Source organism: Narcine bancroftii, chromosome 2, assembly GCF_036971445.1.
Source record: "Narcine bancroftii isolate sNarBan1 chromosome 2, sNarBan1.hap1, whole genome shotgun sequence".
Lineage (NCBI taxonomy): Eukaryota > Metazoa > Chordata > Chondrichthyes > Torpediniformes > Narcinidae > Narcine > Narcine bancroftii.
In genome coordinates, this window is record NC_091470.1 from 155,864,604 (window position 1) to 155,892,534 (window position 27,931).

The 27,931-nt window shown below is 40.5% G+C and overlaps 1 protein-coding gene across 4 annotated transcripts in view; it reads left to right on the forward strand.

Moving 5' to 3' along the window:
• Positions 1-27,931, forward strand: part of iffo2b (intermediate filament family orphan 2b) — a 47,177-nt gene that overhangs the window by 15,048 nt on the left and 4,198 nt on the right. Inside the window, exons 2-9 of one of the 4 annotated variants that reach the window (XM_069918742.1) lie at positions 5,670-5,730; positions 12,335-12,445; positions 19,666-19,806; positions 20,995-21,173; positions 23,456-23,576; positions 24,873-24,904; positions 27,472-27,565; positions 27,706-27,836. In XM_069918742.1, coding sequence (XP_069774843.1) covers positions 5,670-5,730; positions 12,335-12,445; positions 19,666-19,806; positions 20,995-21,173; positions 23,456-23,576; positions 24,873-24,904; positions 27,472-27,565; positions 27,706-27,836 — 870 coding nt within the window. The remainder of the gene's footprint in view (positions 1-5,669; positions 5,731-12,334; positions 12,446-19,665; positions 19,807-20,994; positions 21,174-23,455; positions 23,577-24,872; positions 24,905-27,471; positions 27,566-27,705; positions 27,837-27,931) is intronic. The other 3 variants (XM_069918743.1, XM_069918745.1, XM_069918746.1) reach the window with 3 other exon arrangements.

Genomic DNA, 27,931 nt, shown 5'->3' on the forward strand with positions numbered 1-27,931 from the left:
TCCATTTTTAAAAAATTAACCTGTAAGCTCTTGATTCCTTCTCAGTTAAAAATTATTAAACTCTTAGTACTTTAGTGCCTGCTAATGGTAAAGTGACAGAGCAGAAGAAGTTAGTTGTGATTTTTCTCTGGGCAATGGTGTGTCTTTCTTCCTCTCCTCCCCACCCCACACCCTCAGTTTGCGTGTAATGTTTTTCAACTGAGAAATAGGAGCAATGTTGCGATGATTACATGTCAATTTTTAAAAAAATGCTTATTGACTTAAGTTAAATGGGGGAAGAAGCCACTTAGATGGAGCTTAATATGGGAAGCATATGATTCATTTGTGAGGGATAAAGAAAAAATTGGGTTAAAATAGCACGATGTTATGCTAATAAATAGGCACGTTAATATTCACATTTCAAAGATGGCAAGACAAGTTATAAAAATGGTTTTGGATTTCTAAACACAGTTGTTGGACACAAAGGGTCATTGTGCTGCCAGAGTATAATCAAATTAGTTCTGAGAATAAAATTTATTGTCATGAACAAGTCATGAAATTTGTTTTTTGTGGCAGCGTCATAGAGGAAACATTCATATTATAACCATCTTACAACATTACTATAAAAAAATAAAAATAATAGGGCACAAAAAGTAAGGCAGTGTCTTTGGTTCATTGATTATTCAGGAACCTGATGGCAGCGGCCCTTGTGCTGTTAACTGCTCGTCTTTAGCCTCCTAAACCTTTTTCCCCAATGGTAGCAAAATGAAGAGGACATGGCCTCAGTGGTGGGGATCTTTGATGATAGAAGCTTTTCAAGACACCACCTCATGTAATGTTCTCGAAGGTCCCTGTGATGTCGCAGGCTGAGTTAACAACCCTCTGGAGTTTTTTTTTGTCCTGAAAGTTGGTGCCTCCATACCAGGCAGGGATGCAACCAGTCAGAATGCTCTCCACGGTACGCCTGTAGAAGTTTGAGATTCTTCGGTGATATACTGAATTTCCTCAGACACCTCACAAAGTATAGCTGCTGGCGGGCCTTCTTTGTGATTGCATTAACATGGAGGTGCCAAGACAGATCCTCAGAGATGTTGACACCAAGGAATTTGAAGTTCTTGACCCTCTCTACAACTGAGCCCTCAATGAGGACTGGGTCGTGTTCCTCTGACTTCCTTCTGAAGTCCACAATCATCCCCTTGGTTTTGCTAATGTTGAGCGCAAGGTTGTTGTCATTACACCATTCAATGAACTGATCTGTCATCTTCCTGATAACTTCCTCATTGCAGTTTGTGATTCTGCCACAACTATGGTGTCATCAGCAAACTTGTGGATAACACTGGAATTGTGCCTGGCCACACAGTCATGGGTGTATAATGAGTAGAGCAGTGGGCTAAGCATGCATCCTTGGGGTGTGCCTGTGTTGATAATCTGTAAGGAGGAGACATTGTTTTTGATTTGTGCCAACTGGTCTTCTGATGAGTAAGTCAAGGATCCAGTTGTGGGGGGGGGGGGTTCAGTGGCCTAGAGTTTGTAGCTTCTTGATCAACAGTGAGGGAATGATAGTGTTGAAGGCTGAGGTGTAGTCGCTAAAGAGCAGCCGTATGTATGAGTTGTTGTTTTTAAGGTGATCCAGAGCTGAGTGAAGAGCCAGTGATGTTGCATCTGCTGTGGACCAATTGTGGTGATGGACGAATTGCAGTGGGTCCAGATCTTTGCTTAGGTACATGTTAATTCTGGCCATGACCAGCCTCTTAAAAAGTATTTCATCACATTAAAATTTGATGCTACTGGGTGGTAGTCATTAGGCCCTTTCATGCAATGAAACAGGCAGAATCTAAAGGCGGAGATTCTCTGCCCTTACATCGGGAGACTTGCCTCTATGAATGTGCCATGGCCGGCCCCAAGGCGCTGACTTCAATCCCTCTCGAGGAAGAATAATCGGTGGAGCGTTGTGCTCCACTGCCTTACATGAATGTACAGCCGCTGCAAGGAGCTGGCTGATGATGTCGTGATAATGCTGTCAGGCAGTGACCCATCTCCCCCTTCTCTCCCCCCCTCTCCCTCCATGTCCCCTTCAGGGACGGCCGGCGGGGGCCCTCAGGACATGGGGCATCAGGTCAAGAGTGGGGGAGCCATCAGGGGGTGCCCAGTGTAGGCTGATAGCCCTGCCGGCCACTCCAGTACTCACCGGGATGCTTCAGTCTTTGGGGCTGCTCATCAGTGGCTCAAAACTCAGCAGAGCAATGGCTGTCTTCCCGACTCATAATCCCCCATGCAGCTGGAATTATTCTTGGGAAAAATAGTTCCAGCTGTGAAGGAGATTATGGGTCAGGAAGACGGCTGTTGCATCTTTATGACGGCTGGTGCATTGGTTCCAGAGGGCGCAACGAGGCGCCACTCACCATGAAGGCGATGCAGTAAGCAGCCTTTTAGGGTTTCTCCATGAAAATATGTTTATACTTTCCCTCCATGCTTATAGCCGGCCTCCAGGTGAAGGCCTGGCATGAAAGGGCCTATTGAGGCAGCTCGCACTATTTTTCTTGGGTACTGGGATGATTGATGCCTTTTTGAAGCAGGTGGGAACCTCTGACTGCAGCAGTGAGTGGTCAAATCACATTAGGGAAGATTGTATTGAGGGAGGGAAATTTGGAAAAGTTTAAACTATTTTTCCTTGGAAGAGACAATTAAAAGCTGACCAAATGGAAGTATTCGGATTTTTGTCGGGCAAGAACTATTCGCTTGGGCAACTGTAAGCGTAACCTAATCAATGGATATATATTGAAATCACAGCTAAAGTGAAGAGAATTTTGTTGAGGAACATTGCTAAAAAATTTGGAAGCTGGTTGTAAAATTATGTGTAATTGATGATCTAGTGGCAAACAGAAAGCTGGGTGGGATTGAAGTTCAGCTACTGTTTTGAAATGCCAGGACTGGCACAGCAAGCTGAATTGTTAGTTTCAGCCCATTATGGTTTCCCAATTCAGAAGTTTGTTTATACAATCATAAATCAGTGGCCCAGATGTTATAGCTGGTACAGCACGAATAGCAAATTTTCATGCTCTCTTTGTATCATGTTGTAGTTAATATCTTTACTATTTATTTACTCCAAATTATGTTTTTAATCAGGCTTCAAAGTAGAATGTGCAAATCATTTTGTTAAAAATGAAAACTGGGACTATTATTTAAAATGTTGCATTCTCTCAGAATATAAAATGTCTGCAACTTTATATTGATTGAGGGGTTTAGATTTGCAGCCCGTACAGCAAGTAAATGCCAAACTCGTGCAGTGTTTACCGAACAGTCTCTTCTGAGTCTCCAGCATTGCCTCAAGAGAAACTTAGTTGCCTCAAGAGAAATGGATTCTTTCAGAAGTAGTATAAGGTATTAACGTTTGTTTTTAAACTCGATAACAATGAGAAAGATCCTCATGTTTCCCAGAATCATTGTCCATATTCACATGTACATGAATATCCAAGTACATTATTACATATTTAACATTTCTCCAAGTAGCCTCATCCTCACTCATAGATCTAAATTTAACAAATTTGCAAAAGAAGTTTGGACACGTCAGTTATATTTAGAACTGGCTATGAAATCTCTCCAACGTTTGTTATGGTTCTTCATCTAAATGGGGTGAAGCAGGTAACATAGAGCATAGATTGTCCAGTACAATTTAAAACTTAAAGTATATAATATTTCATTCAATATTGAACAAAACAATTGAGGACCTCAGCAAATAAATCATCCAAGTACAATTTAAATGTTCTCACTAAACATTCAAGTGCCAAATATATTTTAAGTGGAATGCATTGGGTGTTACAACAGGAAAAAAGTTTTAGGGTGACCTTTTGAACGATGTATTGCTCAGACTCGCTAAGATTTTTCAGCAGCAGGAGAAGGAAGCCAATGCAAAGGCCACTTGTAAAGAGTATTGATTCTACTTGTGTTGCCTTGCTATCACCATATTTGGACTGGAGTTTGGATGCCCTCATGCTAACAGAGATAACAATTTTAGAGTAAGTGCTAGATTTTCCTGAGTTCTGAGGACCAAGTACTTTCTTCCTTTATGTAGAAGGTTGATTTTAATGAATACTTATAAATATTTAGGCTTTGGAAACATTGACAATTTTTTTTTGCACAGCAGGGAAGCAAAAACAAAAGGTTAACATTCCAAATAAAACAAGAGGAAAATTAATGGAAACTTTGAACAAGTCGTGATTATTTTTAATGCTTCAACACATTCTTTTGTAAAAGTGTATCTTGAAACTGTGAAATAGGTTTTTATTTTAAAAAGGATTTGACCATTTGAGTAGGATTCCAGAATAATTGGTTTGGAGCTAGATCAGGGTAATCTTTTGGGAATTGGCTAGACAGTCGAGAGAAACCAACAGGCTAATGCCCAATTGGTATGTTAGTTATTTTGGGAATAAATAGTATTGTTAATTAAAGACCAAGGCATACCACATTGATCAAAGCTTTTGCATCTTTGCTGTTTCTCCGAAGCACTGGGTGAATATAGAATTTTGTTTTGAAAGTTGTGATTGAATCTATTTTTACTACTTTTAGGGCCTCAAGTTCCAGATCTCCATTCAATTTTTCTCTCAAACTTGCGACCAAAAGGTCGATCTATAATTTTGAGCATCTCAATTAAATTGCATTTTGACTATTTCAAGGAGAAGAATCCCTGCAATGAGTGGTTAATTTTTTTGTACCATTCTTGTAAATCTACTCTGTCTAGTCTCCTAATCTGTGGTAATTCTTTCTGAAGAAAATTAGGCCTTTAATCTCAAATTTGGAAAAATAAGAAATTATCCAATTGAAACATGCAAAATTCTAAATGGCTTAACAGCTTCTGTTGGTAACTTTGCCAAATGAGATAAAATTCTTTCACCCAGCAGTCATTAATCTTACTGTGTTGATGTATAACTCACTCTGGCTTGTATACAATCTGTCAATCTTGTCATGACCCTCCTACCTCTCGTATGGTGCGTGTTTCAGGAATATGACGTTGTCCTTCTTCAGCTATACAGTTTGTTAACTGGTTTTAATTTTCTGATCTTTTATTCACCTGCTTGAATTTGGTATGAGCAATGGGTCAGAGATTACTTTGAGGAGTTGTTCTTTTGCTTTAACTTTGGTCTTGGAAGTGTGTAAAAGCACCTTCATCCCCCTTGCCATTTGTTCCATTTTGGATAATGACTTCTGGTTGAACCACCCCTTGTAGAATGTTCTGCACCTGTTCTGTAATGTCCTGTACTCTGCCATCAAAGAAGCATCACAATGAAAGACATTCACTGACAGATGTAACACCAAATAACATTACAATCAAATAATCTCTGATACTTAGGAATTGGATTTGTTTTTTCATTAATTCGAGTATTTAACTTCAAATGACATTTTTAACACATGGAAAAAACATCAAAATAAATGTGAATACCAACTAAACATTGGAAAAATGCTGATTTTGGCAAAATGCTGTGCAAATATGTTTTATTTGGGTACATTTCCAACAGTGGAGGACACACTGGGATAAAAGAATCTATACTTAATAATTGAATAAGACCAGTGTTTATCATTTTAATTTTACCATGTCACATTATTATTCACTAAATAGTGGTAATTGTGATGAATTAAAATTCAGTGTTTGCTTCAGTTGGATATCTGTAGTAACCAGACTTGTCTTTCTGCAGATGGGAACAAGAACTCGCCCTCAGGCAGCATCTGCAGGAGATTGTAGCTGCACTGCAGGTGGTAAGTTATATATTTTTAAAAAACATTGTTTGAGGTATGACGTCATGAGGGTGCATGTAATCTGGATTGATTTATCCCTGTTAGGTAGTTACAGTAGGCACAATAAGATAAGATTAAATAAATTTTTAGGTCCAAATTCTATCCACAGTAAATGTAAAATCAGGTTTGTTTTGGCAATGACTGATTAGGATTAGAATTAATTATTTTCTGCAGGTCAATAAGTCATTATAGAGGACAAACTATCTATTCTCAACTCTTCATCCATACAATAAGCATTTTCTTTAAATACTTTCTCCCTTTTTTCCCTCATCAATACCTCCACTTGGCTTAATTGTTTACAGTAGCAAGTTCCAGATTTTACAATTTACAGAGTTTTTTTTTACTGAATTTCTTCTTTCACACGTTGATGTCTGGTTCCTGCCTCTGGTTGTATTTCTGGCTCCTTGCGCCGGCCGCCCTCCTGGCTCCTGGCGCCGGCCGCCCTCCTGGCTCCTGGCGCCGGCCGCCCTCCTGGCTCCTGGCGCCGGCCGCCCTCCTGGCTCCTTGGGCCGGCCGCCCTCCTGGCTCCTTGCGCCGGCCGCCCTCCTGGCTCCTTGCGCCGGCCGCCCTCCTGGCTCCTTGCGCCGGCCGCCCTCCTGGCTCCTTGCGCCGGCCGCCCTCCTGGCTCCTTGCGCCGGCCGCCCTCCTGGCTCCTTGCGCCGGCCGCCCTCCTGGCTCCTTGCGCCGGCCGCCCTCCTGGCTCCTTGCGCCGGCCGCCCTCCTGGCTCCTTGCGCCGGCCGCCCTCCTGGCTCCTTGCGCCGGCCGCCCTCCTGGCTCCTTGCGCCGGCCGCCCTCCTGGCTCCTTGCGCCGGCCGCCCTCCTGGCTCCTTGCGCCGGCCGCCCTCCTGGCTCCTTGCGCCGGCCGCCCTCCTGGCTCCTTGCGCCGGCCGCCCTCCTGGCTCCTTGCGCCGGCCGCCCTCCTGGCTCCTTGCGCCGGCCGCCCTCCTGGCTCCTTGCGCCGGCCGCCCTCCTGGCTCCTTGCGCCGGCCGCCCTCCTGGCTCCTTGCGCCGGCCGCCCTCCTGGCTCCTTGCGCCGGCCGCCCTCCTGGCTCCTTGCGCCGGCCGCCCTCCTGGCTCCTTGCGCCGGCCGCCCTCCTGGCTCCTTGCGCCGGCCGCCCTCCTGGCTCCTTGCGCCGGCCGCCCTCCTGGCTCCTTGCGCCGGCCGCCCTCCTGGCTCCTTGCGCCGGCCGCCCTCCTGGCTCCTTGCGCCGGCCGCCCTCCTGGCTCCTTGCGCCGGCCGCCCTCCTGGCTCCTTGCGCCGGCCGCCCTCCTGGCTCCTTGCGCCGGCCGCCCTCCTGGCTCCTTGCGCCGGCCGCCCTCCTGGCTCCTTGCGCCGGCCGCCCTCCTGGCTCCTTGCGCCGGCCGCCCTCCTGGCTCCTTGCGCCGGCCGCCCTCCTGGCTCCTTGCGCCGGCCGCCCTCCTGGCTCCTTGCGCCGGCCGCCCTCCTGGCTCCTTGCGCCGGCCGCCCTCCTGGCTCCTTGCGCCGGCCGCCCTCCTGGCTCCTTGCGCCGGCCGCCCTCCTGGCTCCTTGCGCCGGCCGCCCTCCTGGCTCCTTGCGCCGGCCGCCCTCCTGGCTCCTTGCGCCGGCCGCCCTCCTGGCTCCTTGCGCCGGCCGCCCTCCTGGCTCCTTGCGCCGGCCGCCCTCCTGGCTCCTTGCGCCGGCCGCCCTCCTGGCTCCTTGCGCCGGCCGCCCTCCTGGCTCCTTGCGCCGGCCGCCCTCCTGGCTCCTTGCGCCGGCCGCCCTCCTGGCTCCTTGCGCCGGCCGCCCTCCTGGCTCCTTGCGCCAGCCGCCATACGAGCACAGTGTGCCTTTATACTCCAGGGTTTAGAAGATTACAAGGTTAACACATTGAAATATATAACAGTAAATGTTAGAGGGTGATTCCTTCAGCTGAAAAGTTATAAACAGGGGAACATTGATAAGGAATTGTCCATTTAGTTCAGAGTTAGGAAAATTTAGAATTCTCCATTGCAAGTGGCCTGTACATATTCATTCAATGAGCATATTAAATACTGAGATTCATGGATTTTTTTTGACAGAAAGGATGAAAAAGGTGTGGGGAGTTGAAGTTGTGAAGCTTGACTGTTGATGAACTAATAGATTCCCTCGTATAAAATCTTGTATGGTCAAATCTGAATGTGGAAACTTTCCCAAATTTATCTTTTCAGATTTAAAATGTTTCAAATGGTATTCGTTGGGTTAGGAGTTAAATTAAGTGATACAAACTATTTTTAATTAAAGGATTGATTTATATGGTTGTGTAGGGAAATTGATTTGAGGAAGGAAAATTAAAGCTTGAAAAAAAGCAAGGAACCTAATAGTGAAAGGACTGAACCAAATTGCAGAAAACATGAATGGTTTTGCAAAATGTAAATGTAAATTACAAATTGACTATACAAGGGCTGCAATAGTTCAAATAATTGTGAAGGAACTGGAACTGGCAGGTGTACATTATATGGAGAATGGTGGAATTATTCACCTTTGTAAGAATACAAATGGAATATTCTGTACACATGAGGGGGAAGTAAAAGATGGAGGGATTAGAAAGTCATCACAAAATTAACATTTAAATTCATCAAGCAGTGAGGAAAGCATATGGTATGTTTCCCTCCTGACCAAGTGAGATGGAATATAGGGAAAAAACCTGTAGATACTACAGATTTGAAATGAGGAAGTCAAAAGTTAGCAATGATATTGATAGGTGGGTCACTGAATTGAGTTGCCTTTTGTGTTCTGCAGAGGTTCATTTGACAGTTTCTTGAGCTAAAAGGTTTTAAAATGAGGGAAATACTCCAGAGTTTAGAAGAGGTTAACACACTGAAACATGTAACAGAATAAATGTGAGAGGGCGATTCCTCTACCTCTAAAGTTAAGTACAGGGGTACATGATAAGGAATGATCCAGTTAGTACAGAGTTAAGAAAGTTTGGAATTCTCCACTGTGAGTGGCCAATGCATATTCATTCAAAAAGTATATTAAATACTGGCATTTCTTTTGGCAGAGAGAATGAAGAAGATGTGGGGAAGTGGAGTTGGGAAGATTAGCTGTTGATACGAGATTCTCTCGTATTCAATTATACACTTGCAGGAAGCAAATTCATCTTGCCCAGTCAATATAAAAGACCACACTATGCCTGTCAAGAAAGAATAAATAAATAGCCAGTTCCCCAGAAACTTGAAAATTAATGGCTGAGGGACAATCCAATTTTTTTTGTGTGCGACAGATTTGTCAAAGTAAAATAGAAAAGGTTTTCATTTAACTGAGCAGGGAGAAAAATCAATCCATAACAATATTCATCAAAAAATTTAAAGTGTGGTTTAGAAAAAATCTTTGCTCAGAGGTGTTTTAGTGTGAAACTTGCTACCACATGAAGCAGTTAATTTGAACTAAAACTGAGTGAGGGAGAAAGGAGATGATTATACAGCTGAAGAAAGATTGTTGAAGGCTCAACTGAAGTATAACAAGTTGTCTGTTTGAGAGGTGTATGCTCTAACCTGTAAAATTGTTCAGTGGACAGATACCTTGCCTTAGCACTCAAAATACATTCCAGGAATGAAAGTATGAATCGAATCAGTTCTGAAAGGAGTCATTATGTACTGCCTCTAATTAACTGGCCATATACCAGTGATAAACTGTTCACTGTGGCTGAGCAAGCCTGAAAAACATGACATATTCAGTGAGCTGGTAAGTTGTGACAATTTTGTGTGAAAGACAAAAGTCTACAGACACTGTGATTGTAGTGAAAACACAAATGCTGGGAGGAACTCAGCAGGTCTTTCAGCCTCCGCAGGAGGTAAACAATTTTTATTTTGTAGGTTTTTAGCAGAATTTTCTTTCTTCCAGGCCGATAGATGGGGACTCTGCAGGGAGGTAAATGGGATAACCCACTGTAGTTGAGAAGACAGAAAGGATGTAGGTTTCCAGAAATCGTTGACACATTGAATTAAGGAGACTTTAACATGGCACAGTGGTTGGAGGTTCAATGTTGGGCTAAAAGTAAATTTGTTAAATGATCTGATGTGCAAGGTCATCTCTTTTTGTCAATATACATTAACTCTCCATGAACAATCTATTTTTGTGAATATATGATAAGGATATAATTGAACAGAAGACTGCAATTCTCAGGAGCTCACTTGACAAAAACTGACTAGATAGAAAATATAGACAGGAATTTAGTGGTTAAACCCTGCCAGTAATAGGGTGGTTCAGAGGGTGTGTGGAATGTTGTCCTTCATTAGTTAGATGTTTGAGTTCAAGAGCCATGAGGTAATGTTGCTGTTCAATAAAACTCTGGTTAGACAACACTTGGAGTATTCTGTTTGGTTATGATTGTCTCATTACAGGAAGGATGTGGAAGCTTTAGAGAGTGGAAAGGAGATTTATCAGAATGCTGCTTGGATTAGAGAACCTATTTTGTGTGAAAAGGTTGAGCAAGCTAGGGCTTTTCTCTTTGGAGTGATGGAGAATAAGAGATGACTTAGTAGATGTGTTTAAGATTGAGAGGCTTAATGTGGACAGCCACCACTTTTTTCGCAGAACAGCATTGGCCAATACTAGAGGACATATTTTAAGGTGAGTGTTGGAAAGTTTAGGGCCGATGTCAGAGGCAGGCCAGAATTGACTATTAAGCAAAATAAGCTCATGCTTAGGGCACCAAGGGAAAGGAGCACCACAGTGTTTTTCCATTGCCAGATTTACCAAGGTGCAGATGAAGTAGGGCTCCACATTTAGGCCCTTCCCCCCCACAAAAATTGGGGGAAAAAAACTATATATATATATATAGCAGGTTATATTTAACAGATGTGGGCAGTGTTCCTCTAAGCTGTGTGCACTCACACGAAGGAAATCAGTGAATGCACAGTCTGTTTTGTGCATGCGTGCACACAACTTAGAGGGAACACTGGTTTTGGAGTCTGACCTGGAAGAATGAATTTTTAATTGATTATTTCACATTCAACACTTATTGAGTCTTAATGTCTTATCAGTTGGACAATGGAAGGGTCGAGGGGGAAACCATTGTTTGACTGTGCTTAGGGCATCAATTGGCCTTAATCCGGCCTTGGTCAGAAGGAGGTGTTTTTCACACAAGGACTGGTGGGTATCTAGAATGCACTGCCAGGGGCAGTTCTTGAGTAACCTTGATGTAAGAACAATTGGAGAGTTATGGATTGTGAGGGAGGAAATGGTTAGATTGATCGTTCAGTAAGTTTACATGGGTCGGCACAACATTGCGACTGAAAGGCTGATATTGTGCTGCACTATTCTATGTTCTCTAAAGAGGAAGCAAGTTTTGTAAATGGGAACTGCCTAGAAACAGGAGAAAAGTATTTAACCTTCTGGATCCTTTTTTAAATTTAGATAAACAGCATGTAACAGTCCCTTCTGGCCCATGCCCATGCTATACAAATTCTCCAATTAACCTACAATCCCTGTATATTTTGAAGGGTGGAAGGAAACCAGAGCATCCGGAGAAAACTCATGCAGACAGGGGTAGAAAGTATAAATTCTTTACAGGCAATGCTGAATTTGAATCTGGGTCGCTGGCACTGTAATGCTGTTGCACTAACTGCTACACTAACCATGCCCCCCTTTGCAATTCAAATTCTTTGTGAAGGTTCTCGCATCAGCTCCATCTTTATGTTTTGCTGCAGACAAAACACAGAAATGTCTCTTGGGGTCTGTAGTCCTTACCATGCCCATTCTTCCCTCCCCAGCCTTTTAATTCAGACACCTGCCTACTTTTTACTTGTACCTTGAAGGTCTCTGGCCCAAAATATTGGCTATATATCTTTACCTCCTATGGATGCTACGAGACCTGATGAATTCCTTCAGCATTTCTGTTTTTACTACTATCAAAGCACCTGCAGACTTTGGTGTTTCACTACTGGAGACAAAGGCTGGTCAAGGTTTAGAGACTGCGGGATAAATGCTACATTTTTCAAATGTTTATTGCACTTGTATTTCATCTTTTAACTTTCTCTTTGGCATCCTTTGATTTTCCATTTTATCTTTTTCATTTTGGTTCTTCCACAAAATATTTTTTGCATTGAAATATTGCAGATGATTGGACATTCTGCCAATATCTCACCATAAACTTGTTTATCGTCTCCTTATTCTTATGCTATCAGTTTTGACTACCTCGCATTTGTGTTCTGCATGCTCAATTATGGATCTTGACTTTCTTGGTTCAGACTGTTTCTGCCTCATTTTACAAAGCTATTTTTTTTAAATTCTATGTTAGATTTTAAATATAATTCCAATGAGAGGGAAGTGTTTCATGGTTTTAATTTGTTTTTATTTTTGTTGTCATCGTTTAGCAAGTCTGAAGCAGGTAATTTCTGATTTCCAGTCCAATAGTTTTCAGTGCAGGAATGAGTTTTTAGTGATGTTAATATGCCTAGAATTTTTCTGTAGTTGATGCTTTTGTACCATTGCATTGAATTTCCTGACGGCAGTGTCGTAACTAAATCTGTGCTCTTTCATTTCTGCAGCCATTTCATAGTTTTCAGGGAATGGTAATTTGGGCCAGCAGCTGAGAATGCACTATGTGTTTGTCATTTCAGGATTCACAAGAAGCTGAGGCAATTCAAAAAGAACTCCGTGAAAAAGTGGAAAAGTTGAAATCTGAGCTTGTTGTTTTTAAGGGCCTGATGAGTGATGTAAGTACTTTACAGGTGAGCAGTCAGGCTGTTGAATAGATAGAGCATAATTTATTGTGTTTTAACAGAATGAGCTGAAATAAATAAGTTTTGTTTGTGTTGCTAAGATTTCATACTCCAGGATGATCCCCAAAAGTGATGTATATCTCAGGCACTTTTCCAATCCTATGTACTTTCTCCCCCTTCTCAAAAGCTCTTCCTACGTCACTTAACATTGTTTTGATGCTGCCAGTTTTGCTGTCTCCTTCTGTAAAACTGCTTTCTAGCTATAACCACCCCTTATTTAGCAACTGTTCCCAGCGGGTTCTTGCTATTTTAGTTATTCTTACTTTTGTCTCTTTAAAAACAAAACCTCTTGCTTTCTGTGTTCACTCCATAATAAATTCTTAATTAATTCTACTCCAACCAGCCATTTCTCATTCCTACTTTTTTATACACGCACACGCACACGCACACGAGAGTGACCTGTGTAACTACTCAAGGATGATGCTGTATTCCATGAGATTATGACTAATGTGCATCCTAATCCCATTTACTTGCCATCTCCTTAGTGCAACCTCAATGTCAGATCATAAAGTGACTCCACATTCATTGCTGTTTGTGGAATAGCTACTACTTCTATCGAAGGTATTCCTAACTTTACACTTAGTACACTTTGACTGAGTATACTTAGTACAAGTGACGTTGGAAAATAAGTTCTTGTTGAAGAGGGGTATGGGGACATTATAGCAGTTAGATTTGTCTCAGTGTTTAAGTTTTACAGTAGTAGCTCATCATAATTTATTTCATATTTGCTGACTCCAACATTTTCAACTCCTTCATTTTTTTTTCCCCTACATCTAGTACATTGCACAGCTTTGGACACATCTTTCCAGTAATGTGCCATTTAAACTATTACAAAATATTTTACTCACATCTTCCACCTTCACAAACAACCTTTTTTTCTTGGTTATTTATTTATCGTTGTACTCTGTGTACTGATTCATTTTCTTTTGACTTAATTTCCTTTCTACTTCCACTCCAATAATTTCTATACTCTAACAGACTTTCTCTTTTATGTGATAGTTCTGTGATGTAAGCTTTGCTTTTTTTTGTTATTTATGCATCTTTTTATCCTGAGTGTTACAGATTTGGCATTGCTACCCTTCTGCTTTGTCAGAACATTTGCTCAGAACTCGTTAAATCTCCTTGAATACCTCTCATTGCTGTGTAACTGCCTTTTAGTCAAGTAGTTTCCTGTCCATTCACCCAAGTAAAATGGGCATTGACCCAATTTTGCAACATAATCCTGTTTTCTCAGAATTTTGAACACTTCAAAAAAGTGTGTTGTAAGACACATAATCTCTCCACTTTTGTGAAGTACTTCATCTTTGGTCCCATTCAAGTAAATCTCACCTCCACCCTATTCATGACTTAAAAACAATGCTGCTGTAAAGACTTAATCAGTTAGTTGTATTCTTTGATTTGAACTCCAAATCATTGCTGTAAAAATCAAGGATGCTTCCATTCTTGAGATGAAGATATCCAGATCTGCCATTTATTCTTGTTTTTGATACTTCTGATCATTGATCTCATCATCCGTCTCATTGTCCATTTGGTTTAAAACTTGGGCACAAACTAAATAATACATGTTCTCCTTTGTTTTTGTCCTCCAATTAAAGATCTCCACTCTTGGAGAACAGCCATCTTGGCAGGGTTGTCAAGCCTGTGCCTTTTCCACATGATTTGTCCTTTCATTGGTCAAGAAGCCATTGTCTATCTCGTCCCTTCTCTTGGAAATGCTTCTCTTTCCCTTTACTTTTTTGAAATGTATGTTTTCAAACAGACCTTCTGACTTATTGCATGTTCTGCTCCATTTCTTTAATTTATCCCTCTTTTGTGAAGTTGCTGGGAATGTTCATTCAGTCTGCTAACATTCAAATTGTGGTCAGTGTTTTTTTGAGAATGAACATTTGCTTTTGATTTAAAAAAAAAACATTCCTTTAACCATATTTTCTTCCTGCCCATGAAAAACATGTTTATCTGTTGGATTGAACAGATTGTGAACTGGTGCAAGACCAATCAGATCAGTTCATTTTTTTTTATCCTTCTCCCTTTGGGGAAAACCTACTTTTGTTGGGGGGGGGGGCCTACTTAGAAGGACGAAGCTGCTGATGTGCAAATAACAAAATACAGCTAATCTATGTTCTGAGCTTGTTCAATACTGAACTTTAAAGTGGATTTAGAACATAGAGCTTATGTTCAGGCCCTTCAGCCCACAGTGTGCCAACCTAATAACCTACTCTACAACTACTTAGAAGTTCCCAACTGCATACCCATTTTTCTCAGTTCCACCTATCTTAAAACCTCTTAAACAATCCTATTATACCTATCACCAACACCATTGCCAGTGGTGCACCCCACCACTCTCTTTGTGGGGGTGGAGAAATACTTGCCTCTTAATCACCCCTGTACTTATTCCAAAGCACCTTAAAATTATGCCCCTTATGTTGAGCATTTCATCCCTGGGAAAATAGCCTCTGGCCATCCACACATTAGTGCTTCTCATCTCCTAAGAGGTCACCCCTCATCCTCTGTCACTTCAAGAAGAGAAGACTATTCACTCAACTTGTCCTCATAAGGAATGCTCTCCAATCCAGGAGGCATCCTTGTAAATATTCTCTGCACCCTTTCTATAGCATCCTGTTGCGAGAAAAACAGAACACAATATTCCAAGTGCAGTCTAAGGTCTTCTATACCTTGTATAGATTTGAACATAAACTGCAATTTCAGAACTGGAGCTCTCAGTGTGATTGCTTAGAAATATTTCACATAGAGGCTTCGATAGCTCAATGGTTAGAACACATGTCATGGAAACCAGGGCTTGCAAGTTTGTTCCTCACTGGGGCTTCATTTCTGTGAGGGGCACTGGACAAAGTGACGACTCTGTTTTGCTTGCAGTAGACAAAGTTAAAGAATTTCATGTTGCACATTCTAAATGTAGTATTGTGTGACAATAATGAAACCTTTACCTTAAATGGTTCTCGGGAAGGTGCAACATGGCATAATCTTGCTTATGGGAGATAACAAACTTGGGTTTGATTTCTTTCTTGTATAGCTTAGTTGCTCTTCTAATGACAGGGAAAACTCACCGGATGATATTTTTAAGAATGATCTTTGACTAGATATTCTGGATAGTCATTAAGTAGAGTTGGATCCGATGTATCAAAACCTAATAAATCAACATATGGACAAGCGTGTACAAGAACACCTAAAATATTGCATCTTGTATTGGATAGATACCGTACCAGTGCCTGGTCGAGACTCCAGATCGTTTTGTGCTAAGTTTAATAGATCTTACTACAGACACAGTAGTAATAGTGCGCAAGATTTTATTTTATTTTTTAAATATATATAGTTACAACATGTTTAATGCCAAATTTGGTAGAATTTCAAAATGGAATGTAATTCCATATAATTCTGAGCAGAAATTCACATTTCAGAAATTTTTGTTTGACTGCTGTGCATCAAATTGCTTCACCATCCCACAACTCCCATTTCCTTCCCCTGCCTGAAAGGAAATGATTATGGTAAATATTAAAACAAGGGATGAATGTTCTTCCTGGAATTCTTCTCTGGCACAAATTTGCAAATTCTTTGGTTTTATCTGATAGTTTACAAAAGAAGAGTGTAACTTTGAGGTTACTGAATAGGGATTTTATTAATAGCAATGTGTAAACTACAGAACTCATTTTTAAAATGCTGCTTGGTCAGAAGACTCCAAGAAGCTGTTTTAATGTATGATGGAAAGGAAAAGGCAAGATTACATTTGGGTCACCAGTTGTGATGTTGCTAGATGATGGTGACGTTCTGATAAGTGATTGATTCGATCAGTAATCTAACTGACTCAAGTCTGAAATCAGAAATTTAAATGGCAATTGCTCTTATTAGTCAAAGAAGATCGCTTGCTACTGTAAATTCGTAGAACAGAAGTCTGCAGGCACGTGACTGAAGTAAAACACAATGCTGGAGAAACTCAGCTGGTCAATGTAGTAAAGAAAAAGATGCAGAACCAATGTTTTGGGCTTAATCCCTTCAAAGTATGAAAAATGTCAGCAGATGCCAAACGAAATGGTGGGGGGATGGGGGAAGAGCTGGTCCCAAAGGTAGGAGATAATTGGTGGATAAGGGAGGGAGGGCACACCAGCAAGCAGGGGGAGGAGGGTCTAAATGGAGAGAGAGAGAGAGAGGGGTGAAGAGCTGGAAGAAAAAAAGACAAAGGAAAACGAGAATGGAGAATAGGCTAGCAGAAACCAGGTAGCCTATTGTAGTAAAGATAAAGATACATAATGAGCTCAGTTTCTCCAGCATTGTTTTTACAGTAAATACTTTCTCAGTTTTCTATCCACAAAGAATTGTATTTTGTCAACATCATCCATCCATTCCCTTCTCCCCAGAGCCCCTATCCTCTCACCCACCCTGCCATAGACTCTTCTACCCCATTCTCTATTCCTTGTACAGTTTATATAAGCTTTTTAAAATCCAAAATGCACATTACAAATCCAAGAAACAAAGATGCCATATTACTGTATGTGATATTGCTATACTAATGAAACTTGAAAAGTGGTTATGTAAAGTTTGAAGTTGTCTTAAACCAGTGGTTCCCAACCCTTTTTGCCATAGGTTTTCTGTGGTTAGTAAGGAATTACTTGTGGTATGTGAGTGGTGGTGGGGTTAGGGGGAGATTGAGAACCACTGTCTTAAACAGTTTCCATTTGGATTAATGAATGATTAATACAGTTAATAAAAGCTGAATTTGGAACCACAGAACACTAGATCACAGAAAACAGGCCATCCAACCCTTCTATTCTGCTAGTCCCATTGACCTGCATCCAGTCCATAACCCTCTAGACCTCTCCCATCTATGATTCTATCCAGTTTATTCTTAAAACTTGTGTCAAATGGCAGCTCCTTACGCACACCCACCACTCCCTGAGTGAAGTTCCCCCTAAACCTTTGCCTTTCACCCTAAAGCCACATCTTCTCGTTTTTATCTTTCCTAATCTTAAGTGGAAAGAGCCTACTCTCAATTACTTTGTCTATACCCCTCATAATTTTGTAAACCTCCTATCAAATCTCCCCTCATTCTTCTCTGCTCCAAAGAATGAAGTCCTAACCTGTTTAATCTTTCCCTGTAACTCAACTCCTAAAGACTTCCTAGTAAATCACTTTTTTAACCATACTGATATCCTTCCTGTAGTTAGGTGACCAGAATTGCACACAATACTCCAAATTCGGCATCACTAATGTTTTCTACAACCCATAACCATAACATCCCAACTCCTGTTCTCAATTATTTGATTTATGAAAGCCAAGATGCCAAAAGCTTTCTTCCTGTGATGCCACTTCAGTGAATTATGTATCTGTGTTCCCAGATCCATTTGTCCCTACCATTTACTGTATGTCCTACCTTGGTTTGTCCTTCCAAAATATAACACCTCACACTTGTCTGAATTAAATTCCATTTGCCAATTTCTGACCCATTTTTCTAGTTAGTCCCAATTCCTCTGCAAGGTTTGAAAGCCTTCTTCACTGTCCACAACACCTCCAATCTTAGTATCATCAGCGAACTTCCTGATCTAATTTACCACATTATCATCCAGATCATTGATGCCCCCAGCACTAATCCCTGAGGCACACTACTAATCAATGCTATCCCTCCCTCTCTATCACGTCTGAAACAACGGAACCCCTCCTGCAACTTGCAGCAATAATGTCGTAATCCCACATGCCAATCCATGCCCTAAGCTCATCTGCTTCTCTGACAATACTCCTTGCATTGAAATAAATACACCTGATAAATTTTTATCACTATACATGCAGTCCTCACGTGACCTTTATCCTCCTCCACTTCATTATCTGCTCTAAAACTCTGGTTCCCATCCCCCTGCAAATTTAGTTAAACCCCACCCTGGGGCAGCACGAGCAAACCAATTGTAAGTATGTTAGTTCCCCCTCCAGTTCAGGTGCAAACCGTCCTCTTGGAATGGGTCCCACCTTCCCTGGAACAGAGCCCAATTGTCCTGAAACATGAAGCCCTCCCTCCTGCACCCTCTCTTTAGCCAAGTATTTAGCTGAATTAACTTACTATTTCTCGCCTCACTGGCACGGGTAGCACCCTGAAATTGCAACCCTGGAGGTCCTGTCCTTCAACTTTGCACCTAACTCCCTATACTCTCTTTGCAGGACCTCCTCATAATATTGTGTGACAATAATGGAACCTTTACCTTTCCTATCCACATCATTGTCCCTATGTGGACCATGACATCTAGGTGCTCACTCTCCCTCCTGAGAATGCGGAGAACTCGATCCGAGATATCATAGAGCCTGGCATCAAGAAGGCAATAGACCATCTGTGATTCAAGATCTTTCCCACAGAACCTCAAACTATTGAAATGCTTATCACTACTGATTTCCTCTTTTCCCTCTTTATTTTCTGAGTTGAGGGTCCAGTCTTGGTGCCAGAGACATGACCACTACAACTTTGTTCCTGGTAGGTCGTCCCCATTAACTGTAACCCCTTCTATCTCCTCACAGTCACCCAGCTACCTGCCTCCTGACTTTTGGGGGTGACTGTCTTCCTGAAGCTCCTCTCTATCACCACGCCCCCCGCCCCCCACTTCTCGAATTATCTGGAGTTTATCCAGCTCCACTTCCCTAACTTAGCTGCAACTGGATGCACCTTTCGCAGGTGTAGTCATCAGGGACAATTGTGCTGTCCCAGATTTCCCACATCTTGCAATCGGAGCAATCCACTTTCCTAGCTGACTCCATTACCGATTCCTAATTTAATTAAAGGATCTTATTGGGCCATACCTCACTGAAAACAAGCTTTTCCTCAGCTCGCCAAAACCTCAAAACTTCACTCCCTCACTGGGCCACTGTTCACTGACTGCTTCTCTTCAGCTTCTCCTCCTTTTATTTGTCCCTGCCAATTATCTCAAGTACTCACCCCCACAAATCAACAGTCTGTTTAACCTTTGGTTTCCCTCTGTGCTCTTTTTAAATTCACTCCCTGCTCTCCTGAGTCCTTCACTCCTCCTCTGCTGCGAAGGTCCCGAGATCACAATGGTCCAAGTCCATGCTCTTTTTATATTTTACTCATCGAGGCTGGTTCCCTACACTCATTTGCATCAATTAACTGTAAAGCATAACTTGATCATAGACTTCACTAAATATCTTCCTTGTCATTTCAGCAAATGTCTGACTTGGATACAAAGATTCAAGAGAAAGCTATGAAAGTGGATATGGATATCTGTCGCAGAATTGACATCACTGCTAAACTCTGTGATGTGGCACAACAGCGAAATTCTGAAGATATGAGCAAAATGTTCCAGGTAAAAGGAAAGGATTAAGTTAATGTGTGTGTGAATTTTTTTTAATAGTGTCCGGCAAATTATCACATTCTCTGCATGGAATGAGTTAAGATGTAAAACAATATGATTAATAATAGTGGTTGAAATTCAAGATTTCCCTGTTGTACATTGGAATTGAACTTTTTGTAAAATTTCTGATTATGAATTGGCAATTTAATATAAATGTCTTTATCAGGTTATTTAAATGAAAACATAGAATTATTGCTGTTTATTGGGTGTAATTGAGCAGCATGGGCTCGTGGGTTGAAATGGCCTGCTGCATGTGTAAATTACAAAAAAATAAAACCTGAATTAATTGTTTTCTGAGAACCCTAAATAATTCTTTATTTCACCTCTCACCAAAGATTACAAAAATCAAATATTTATTGTTATTAGTTGAAATGAAATTATTATAAAAACTTCCCTACAACAGTAATCAAAGTCTTGCAGGACTTTGGTCTCATCTTTATTGAGCAGTTCATCTGAGGTCCATTCCTTTGTACCATTCTTTCATCAATATATTAACCCACCATATTTTTCTGCTGTTGTACTCAACTGTAAACTGTACTCAACAGGAAAGAAATATTTACAAACTGGAAATACAAAAATAAATATTCAGGAATAAATAATGAGAAAAGTGAGAGTTCTTAATGAGTCTCTCAATGAGTCTTCAGGAGTCTGATGGTGAAGGGGTAGTAGCTATTCCTGAACTTGGAGATACAAGTCTTCTGGCACTTTTATTGAGAACAGAGCATGTTCTGGGTTGTGTGGATCCTTGATAATTGCTGCTGCTCTTCAGTCAGTGTTCCATAGTGATAGTGCCCACTATTTTGTAGGTGTTTAGCTCAGATGTTTTGGTGCCCCCATACCAAGCTATGATGCAGCAGTCAGTACACATCTGTAGAAGTTTGCCAAGGTTTCTGAAGACTTAACAAACCACTGAAAACTCTGACATGGTTTCTTCACAATGAAATTAGTCAGGAAAGATTGTCCGAGATGGTGACTCTCAGAAATTTAAATTTGCTCACCCTCTCCACCTCTGCTGGCTTTCCTATCTTAAACTCTATAATCAGTTCATTGATCTCGGTGGCATTGAGGGCAAGGTTGTTGTTGGTAAAAGATTTCTCCATTGGAGATTTTTTTAAATACTATGCTCTTTAACCTATTAAGGTGACAACTGTCAGTAAAAAGAAGGAGAAGGAGAAGGAGAAGGAGAAAGAGAAAGAGAAAAAACCCACATGTGAGGATGAAAGCTCTGAAACTGATGGGGATACCACACGGCAGTCCGACGAGGATGTGAGCACATCCCTTAACATAACTGATGAAATGAAGCGAATGCTCAACCAACTGTAAGTACTGGCTGCCTCTGTTTTCCCCTCTGTCCCATAATCAAGCTTTTTTTTTCATTAATTTTGTGACGAAGGACTTTCCTTTGTGGTTAGTTTAACGATTTTAATTCATTTAATTATGGAGGTTATTACGGGCAACTTCTGTAAGATGAAAGTATTAGAGAACAGAAGATAGCAGGAATTCTCAAAGCAAGAAAGTAACATGCTGCTCTTGGAGACAGTTTATAACATTTGACGTTCTGCAGAATGATGATCTGAACCTCCAGCAGTGCAGTGCATTTATTTTTAATCGTATTGATATCTGCCACTTCTTATTGGTTAATTAATTTCAGTTTTGAAGGCAAGATGTAGACAGTTATGAAGAGCCATCTGTTCATATTATAAAAGGAAGTGCAATCAATGTCATTCTGGGCATTGTCAAGAGTTCAATTAGAGATTTTAAAAAAATGTTGTTTCCATTTACTCTGAATTAAAAGTTGAATCAAGTCTATTACAGGGCATTGAGCAGACACAATGAGTGTTTAAAGAGCAGAGGAGATTCACAAGGCTGACAACGGTGATGAAGTTATGGCTAGGATGAGAGACTTGGGAATGGAGAGAATAAATTGTGCTGGTCCAGACAAAATTAGAGGCCTGCTGGTGAATTTTGTAATCGAGGGCTTAAAAGAGGAAAGATTATCAGTGGTCAGTTTGGGAATTGGGAGCTTTGCAACAGAAGATTCAAAAATTATTCCAAGGAACCTGGAAACAAATTGCAGAAATGAAAAAAATACTTTGACTTGAATGATTATTTTGCATATTAAATGCAGTGGGGTTGAGATGATGAAGGGCATTGGATCATGAAATCATCAGACAGTCCCATTGCTCTTCTCATTTCTTGTATCCGTAGGAAATTTTCCACTTCGCCAATTTATTTAATTCCCTTTTGAATGTTATTGAATCTGTCTCCACATGTGCAATCTGAATTTGTTGCATAGAAATTAAAATGCAGACCCATCCTCCAGTTATTTTCCCTTAAATCTGTGTATTCTAGCTATGGACCCTTCTTGCATTGAAAATATTTGGTCCTTATTTATTTACTGTCAAAATTCTCGAATCCTTGTTAAATCTCCCTGTGACCTTCTAAAGAGGACATCTACAGACTCTTTGTGTAATGGAAATTCTGTACCCTTAGCAAAGTTTTTTTTTTCCCCTTAGCAAAGTTGAAGTAAAATTTCTCCACGCTCGATGCTTGCTAAATCCCAGTGCCCTAGTGATCTATGATGCTGTTTATGAAGCCAAGCCTATTCACATTTTTTAATGACCTTCTCACCTTGATGCTGGTCTTTAGGATTTCTATACAGGCATCCCAGGTGTGTCTGCCTATGAAATCAACCCCTTTAAAGTGTTCCTCTTGATAAAACTTCTTCATTCATCAATAAATCACTTCATGTATCATTCGAATGATTGCTATCTGCCATTTCATCAGCTTTGTTTTCTTTAACCTTTTATTATCATCATGGTTCAATATTTGCCTCATCAGCAGGCTTTACAGTCACTCCTATATATTCAGCATATATTGGAACTGACCACTAAGGAACAGAGTACTGCATGCACATCTCCAGACGAGAAAGAAAGTAATTCACTATTTATTACTCCCTGTTTTTTGTTAAAAGTCAGCTAATAATCCAGACAAAAAGAGCTAATATCCGTAGAGGTAAGAGAAATTGATTTTATGTTTAAAAATCTGGAAATACAAAGTTGACATTGCTAAAAAGTGATTGTCGTAAATATCCTAAAGTTATTCTATTGAAGGAAATCTGTTGTTCTACTTTGTCATTCTTATACAAATGTCAAGTTAATCCATGTCTCCCAACTAATGTTGGTCATATTTTATATTTAATTGATGAGACATTACTTTCTGCTTTTTAAAAAAAGATAGGATTTGTTATTTTCCAATGCTCTAGGATTTAACCTTGTGAATTGTTTCATTTCTTGAACACCAAATGATTTTATCACGAATGTCTTAAATTTGTTTATAGGCAAAATTAGTCTTATTCTTTTATTTTGTTCCTATTTATTACCCTTTATAATTCATTTATTTAAAATTATAATTTTGTGGGCTTTTATGTCTCTCACACTCATGCCCACTTTGAATGTCAGAACATTACAGTGATTGGATCTAAATTTTGATCCATCCTTAAGTTGATTTTTGCTTGCACTTCAAGGGTAAAATGTACAGCACATGTTAATTTACCTTCACATATGTCTAGGATTAATATCTTGCATGTTTTTTCCCCCAGGCGAGAGACATTTGACTTTGAAGATGATTGTGACAGCTTGAGCTGGGAAGAAAATGAAGAGACTCTCCTACTCTGGGAAGACTTCTCTGAGTACACAAACATGGTGGAACCTCCTTCAGAGGTATCATTATTTGCAAGTGAATAAATTAACATATTCTGGGAAGAGTCATGACAGAATATCAAGTACTGTATTTGATGGCATATAAGAACCCTCCCCCCCCCCCCCCCCCAATTCCGGAGGGAATATTAAGATTTTTAGTGTGTATTTATGGGTAAGCATTTAATGTTATTGAAATATGTAGCTACAGTATAGTACAAATAAAACTTGGACAAAACATGCAACTAGGACAACAGGAAAATATTTTTAATAATAATACTGATATAATTTACAAAAGGAAAAAAACAGCTTAGTTATAGCAGAAAACATTTTATAAAAACAAACTGCTACCGTCAGTCTGTATGCCAGCCCCAACGCCGGGAGGGAGCTGGACAAGCGGCAGTGGGGGGGGGGGGGGGGGGGTGGGGAGCAGGGCAGTAGGACCAACGTGGGGAGCGGGGCGCCGGGACCAGCACAGAGACTGACGGCCCACCACCATCCCCTACACCAATTCCATCGCCCTGCTTCCCAAACACCCTCCCCCCCGACAGCCTGCCACCAGCACCCAACGATAATGGCAGTGATGCCAGTGACGCACACAGCGACGATGATTACTCGCCATTCTCACCCTAATTTTAGCTTTGCATATAAGACCTGGGGGATATTTTTGAACCTTTATTTTAAGGTTAAAAAAAATTGGGTATTGTAACCATCAAATACAGTATTTTAAATTCTAATATTTTTTTCATGCTATGATGAGACTATTTTTCTGAGTGAATTCCTTGACACAAATTGTGATTGAAAAGAGGGCAGGATTTTTTGCATTAGAGTAGCCATAGCACATTTACGTAAAAGCCTTGTTTTCTTTTCACCTCATGTAGTTGGTAGGAGAGAAGTATGGAAGAATCAAAAATTTAACTATTTCACAGGGAAGGAGACCCATAAACCTTGAGCAGAGTCCTGTGGGTGAGGGGGCGGGGGGCATAGATGAAAAATGGGCTGAGAATGGCTCCACCAGAGTGTTGGCATCAAACCCGGATATTTGGAAGCAAATATTGTTGTGCCCTTCTGAAATATAGAAAACACAAGGAGTCCATTGCTATGTTCCTTGCCTTACTTAAACACTAGATTAAATATTTCAATGAAGTGGATTTTGAATAACTTGAAATTTCTTTCAAAATCCTGTGCATCTTGGGGAAAATTTTATTAATCATTTGTATCAATACAAAGTATAACTTCAGTAATAATAGTAACTTAATAAACCATACAAAATGATACAATAAATTTTTAATTTTCTCCCCAACCCCCCTCCCCCAAAAGAAAGAAAAAAAGAGGAAGAATAAAGAAAAAGAAAAGGAAAGAACACTTCTACATACATAATATTATTAGCATATATAATATTCATTGACTATTTTTTATAATTACTGAGAGGGGTGGGCAAAGTAGAGGATGTGGATGTATATGGTTCCCAAATTTTATAAAAGTTTACAATTCGATTCCTTAAACTAGAATTTTTGAAAGCTATACAATTTTGCATTTCAGTATGCCATCTGTCTAATTTTTACCAAATTCTCAGTATTCCATGTTATTGCTATACATTTCTTTGCTGTCACTATGGCTATATTTAAAAATTTTTCTTGATATTTATCCAATTTCAATTTTATATTTTCTTCACATATATTTTCCAAAGTAAAAATATATTTTTGTATCTTTATCTTCGTAATTTGTCCTAACAATATACTCATCTTTCCAAAACTGTTCCACTTTCACACAGGACCATACTGAATGTAAAAAGGTCCTTATTTCCTTATTACATCACAAAAATTTATTTGGATAATTAGAATCAAGTCCATTCAAGTTATGAGGAGTACAATATAATGGATGAAGAAAATTATATTGAACCATTTGATATCTAGCATTAACTGTCTTGACACAATTTTGACCATATTTCCTTTTGAATTTGTATATTTAAATCTTTCTTCCATAGTAATTTTGATTTATCAATAATTTTCTTTTTGTAACTTTATATACATATTAGTAATTAATTTCTTAATAATAAATGTATCTTATTATACATTCAAATTGACTTTGTTCCTGGAGTCTCAAATCTGTTCCTAATTTCCTTTTTAAATATGATTTTAATTGATAATATTGCAAAAATTGTATTATTTTGTATATTATATTTATCTTTTAATTGTTCAAAAGTTAAAAAAGAATGATATCTCTTTGTCATTTCTCAACTGCCAATGTCAAGGTAATGGGTTCTTTGACCAGTAGGAAGTGAGTTAAATAATCTGGGCTCTGTCTACTCTTACTTCCTTCCTTTATTGACTTCCTGAATGGCACATTGTATCTCCATGATCTCAATATCTGAGAGATGTAATGCTACCAATGGTTACTATTATAATTCTATCTTTGGTAGTTATCGTTACTCTAGATTATTGAACCAAGCCATGAAAGACCTCAACAATGAAGACGCTGTTTACATCCGGTACCGCACGGATGGCAGTCTCTTCAATCTGAGGCGCCTGCAAGCTCACACCAAGACACAAGAGAAACTTGTCCGTGAACTACTCTTTGCAGACGATGCCGCTTTAGTTGCCCATTCAGAGCCAGCTCTTCAGCGCTTGACGTCCTGTTTTGCGGAAACTGCCAAAATGTTTGGCCTGGAAGTCAGCCTGAAGAAAACGGAGGTCCTCCATCAGCCAACTCCCCACCATGTCTACCAGCCCCCCCACATCTCCATCAGGCACACAAAACTCAAAACAGTCAACCAGGCTGCACCATTTCATCAGATGCAAGGATCGACAACGAGACAGACAACTGACTCGCCAAGGCAAATAGCGCCTTTGGAAGACTACACAAGAGAGTCTGGAAAAACAACCAACTGAAAAACCTCACAAAGATAAGCGTATACAGAGCCGTTGTCATACCCACACTCCTGTTCGGCTCCGAATCATGGGTCCTCTACCGGCATTACCTACGGCTCCTAGAACGCTTCCACCAGCGTTGTCTCCGCTCCATCCTCAACATTCATTGGAGCGCCTTCTTCCCTAACGTCGAAGTACTCGAGATGGCAGAGGCCGACAGCATCGAGTCCACGCTGCTGAAGATCCAGCTGCGCTGGGTGGGTCACGTCTCCAGAATGGAGGATCATCGCCTTCCCAAGATCGTGTTATATGGCGAGCTTTCCACTGGCCACCGTGACAGAGGTACACCAAAGAAGAGGTACAAGGACTGCCTAAAGAAATCTCTTGGTGCCTGCCACAATGACCACCGCCAGTGGGCTGATATCGCCTCAAACCGTGCATCTTGGCGCCTCACAGTTTGGCGGGCAGCAACCTCCTTTGAAGAAGACCGCAGATCCCACCTCACTGACAAAAGACAAAGGAGGAAAAACCCAACACCCAACCCCAACCAACCAATTTTCCCCTGCAACCGCTGCAACCGTGTCTGCCTGTCCCGCATCGGACTTGTCAGCCACAAATGAGCCTGCAGCTGACGTGGACATTTACCCCCTCCATAAATCTTCGTCCGCGAAGCCAAGCCAAAGAAGAAAAAAAAGATTAGCTTCTCAGCCCGCCAACACAAGTGGACCAGTTATCTTTGGGCAGATATGAGAGTTTTAAGGGAACAGAGGAAGAAACTTGTATTACTCTCAGCTTTCATTTTAAAATCTTCTTTGAAGTTCAAATAGGCCCCGATCTATCTGAAAGAATTGTTTCCTCTGTGTTGTTATTTCCTATTGGAAATTGTTTGTTGGACTCACTGATTGCAGACACGTGACTTCCTGTTTTTATATATTTTCAACACTAACACTTGATACAAAGTATGTGCATGTAATCCAGTAGGGTATCATTATTTTAATGTTCTATAGCTTTTGGTGAAGTGTAGTTAAATTTGAATTAATATTTTACTTAAAGGATGAAACATTGGAAACTGTGATCAAAGAAACGGAATCACTTTTCAAAACCAGAGAAAAAGAGTATCAAGAAACAATTGATCAAATAGAGGTAAGATTGTTACATTGCCTAAAAGTTTTGGATCATTAACAATATTAAATCCACTTGCTGTATTAGTTATTAGTTCAATATATGAACTCCCTTCTCTGTTTCACTTCAAGTTTCTCACTGTAACTTTCTCTTTGGTGTAGCTGGAGCTGACCAGTGCCAAAAGTGACATGAATCGTCACCTCCATGAATATATGGAAATGTGCAGCATGAAGCGTGGCCTAGATGTGCAAATGGAAACCTGCCGTCGGCTCATTAAACAGTCAGGGGGCAGGTAAAATAAACCATAATGCTAAAGCACAGAACTTTTATATTTGCATAAACTTTGTAAGTGCAAGAAATGTTCAATTAATTGGCAAGCTGTCATAG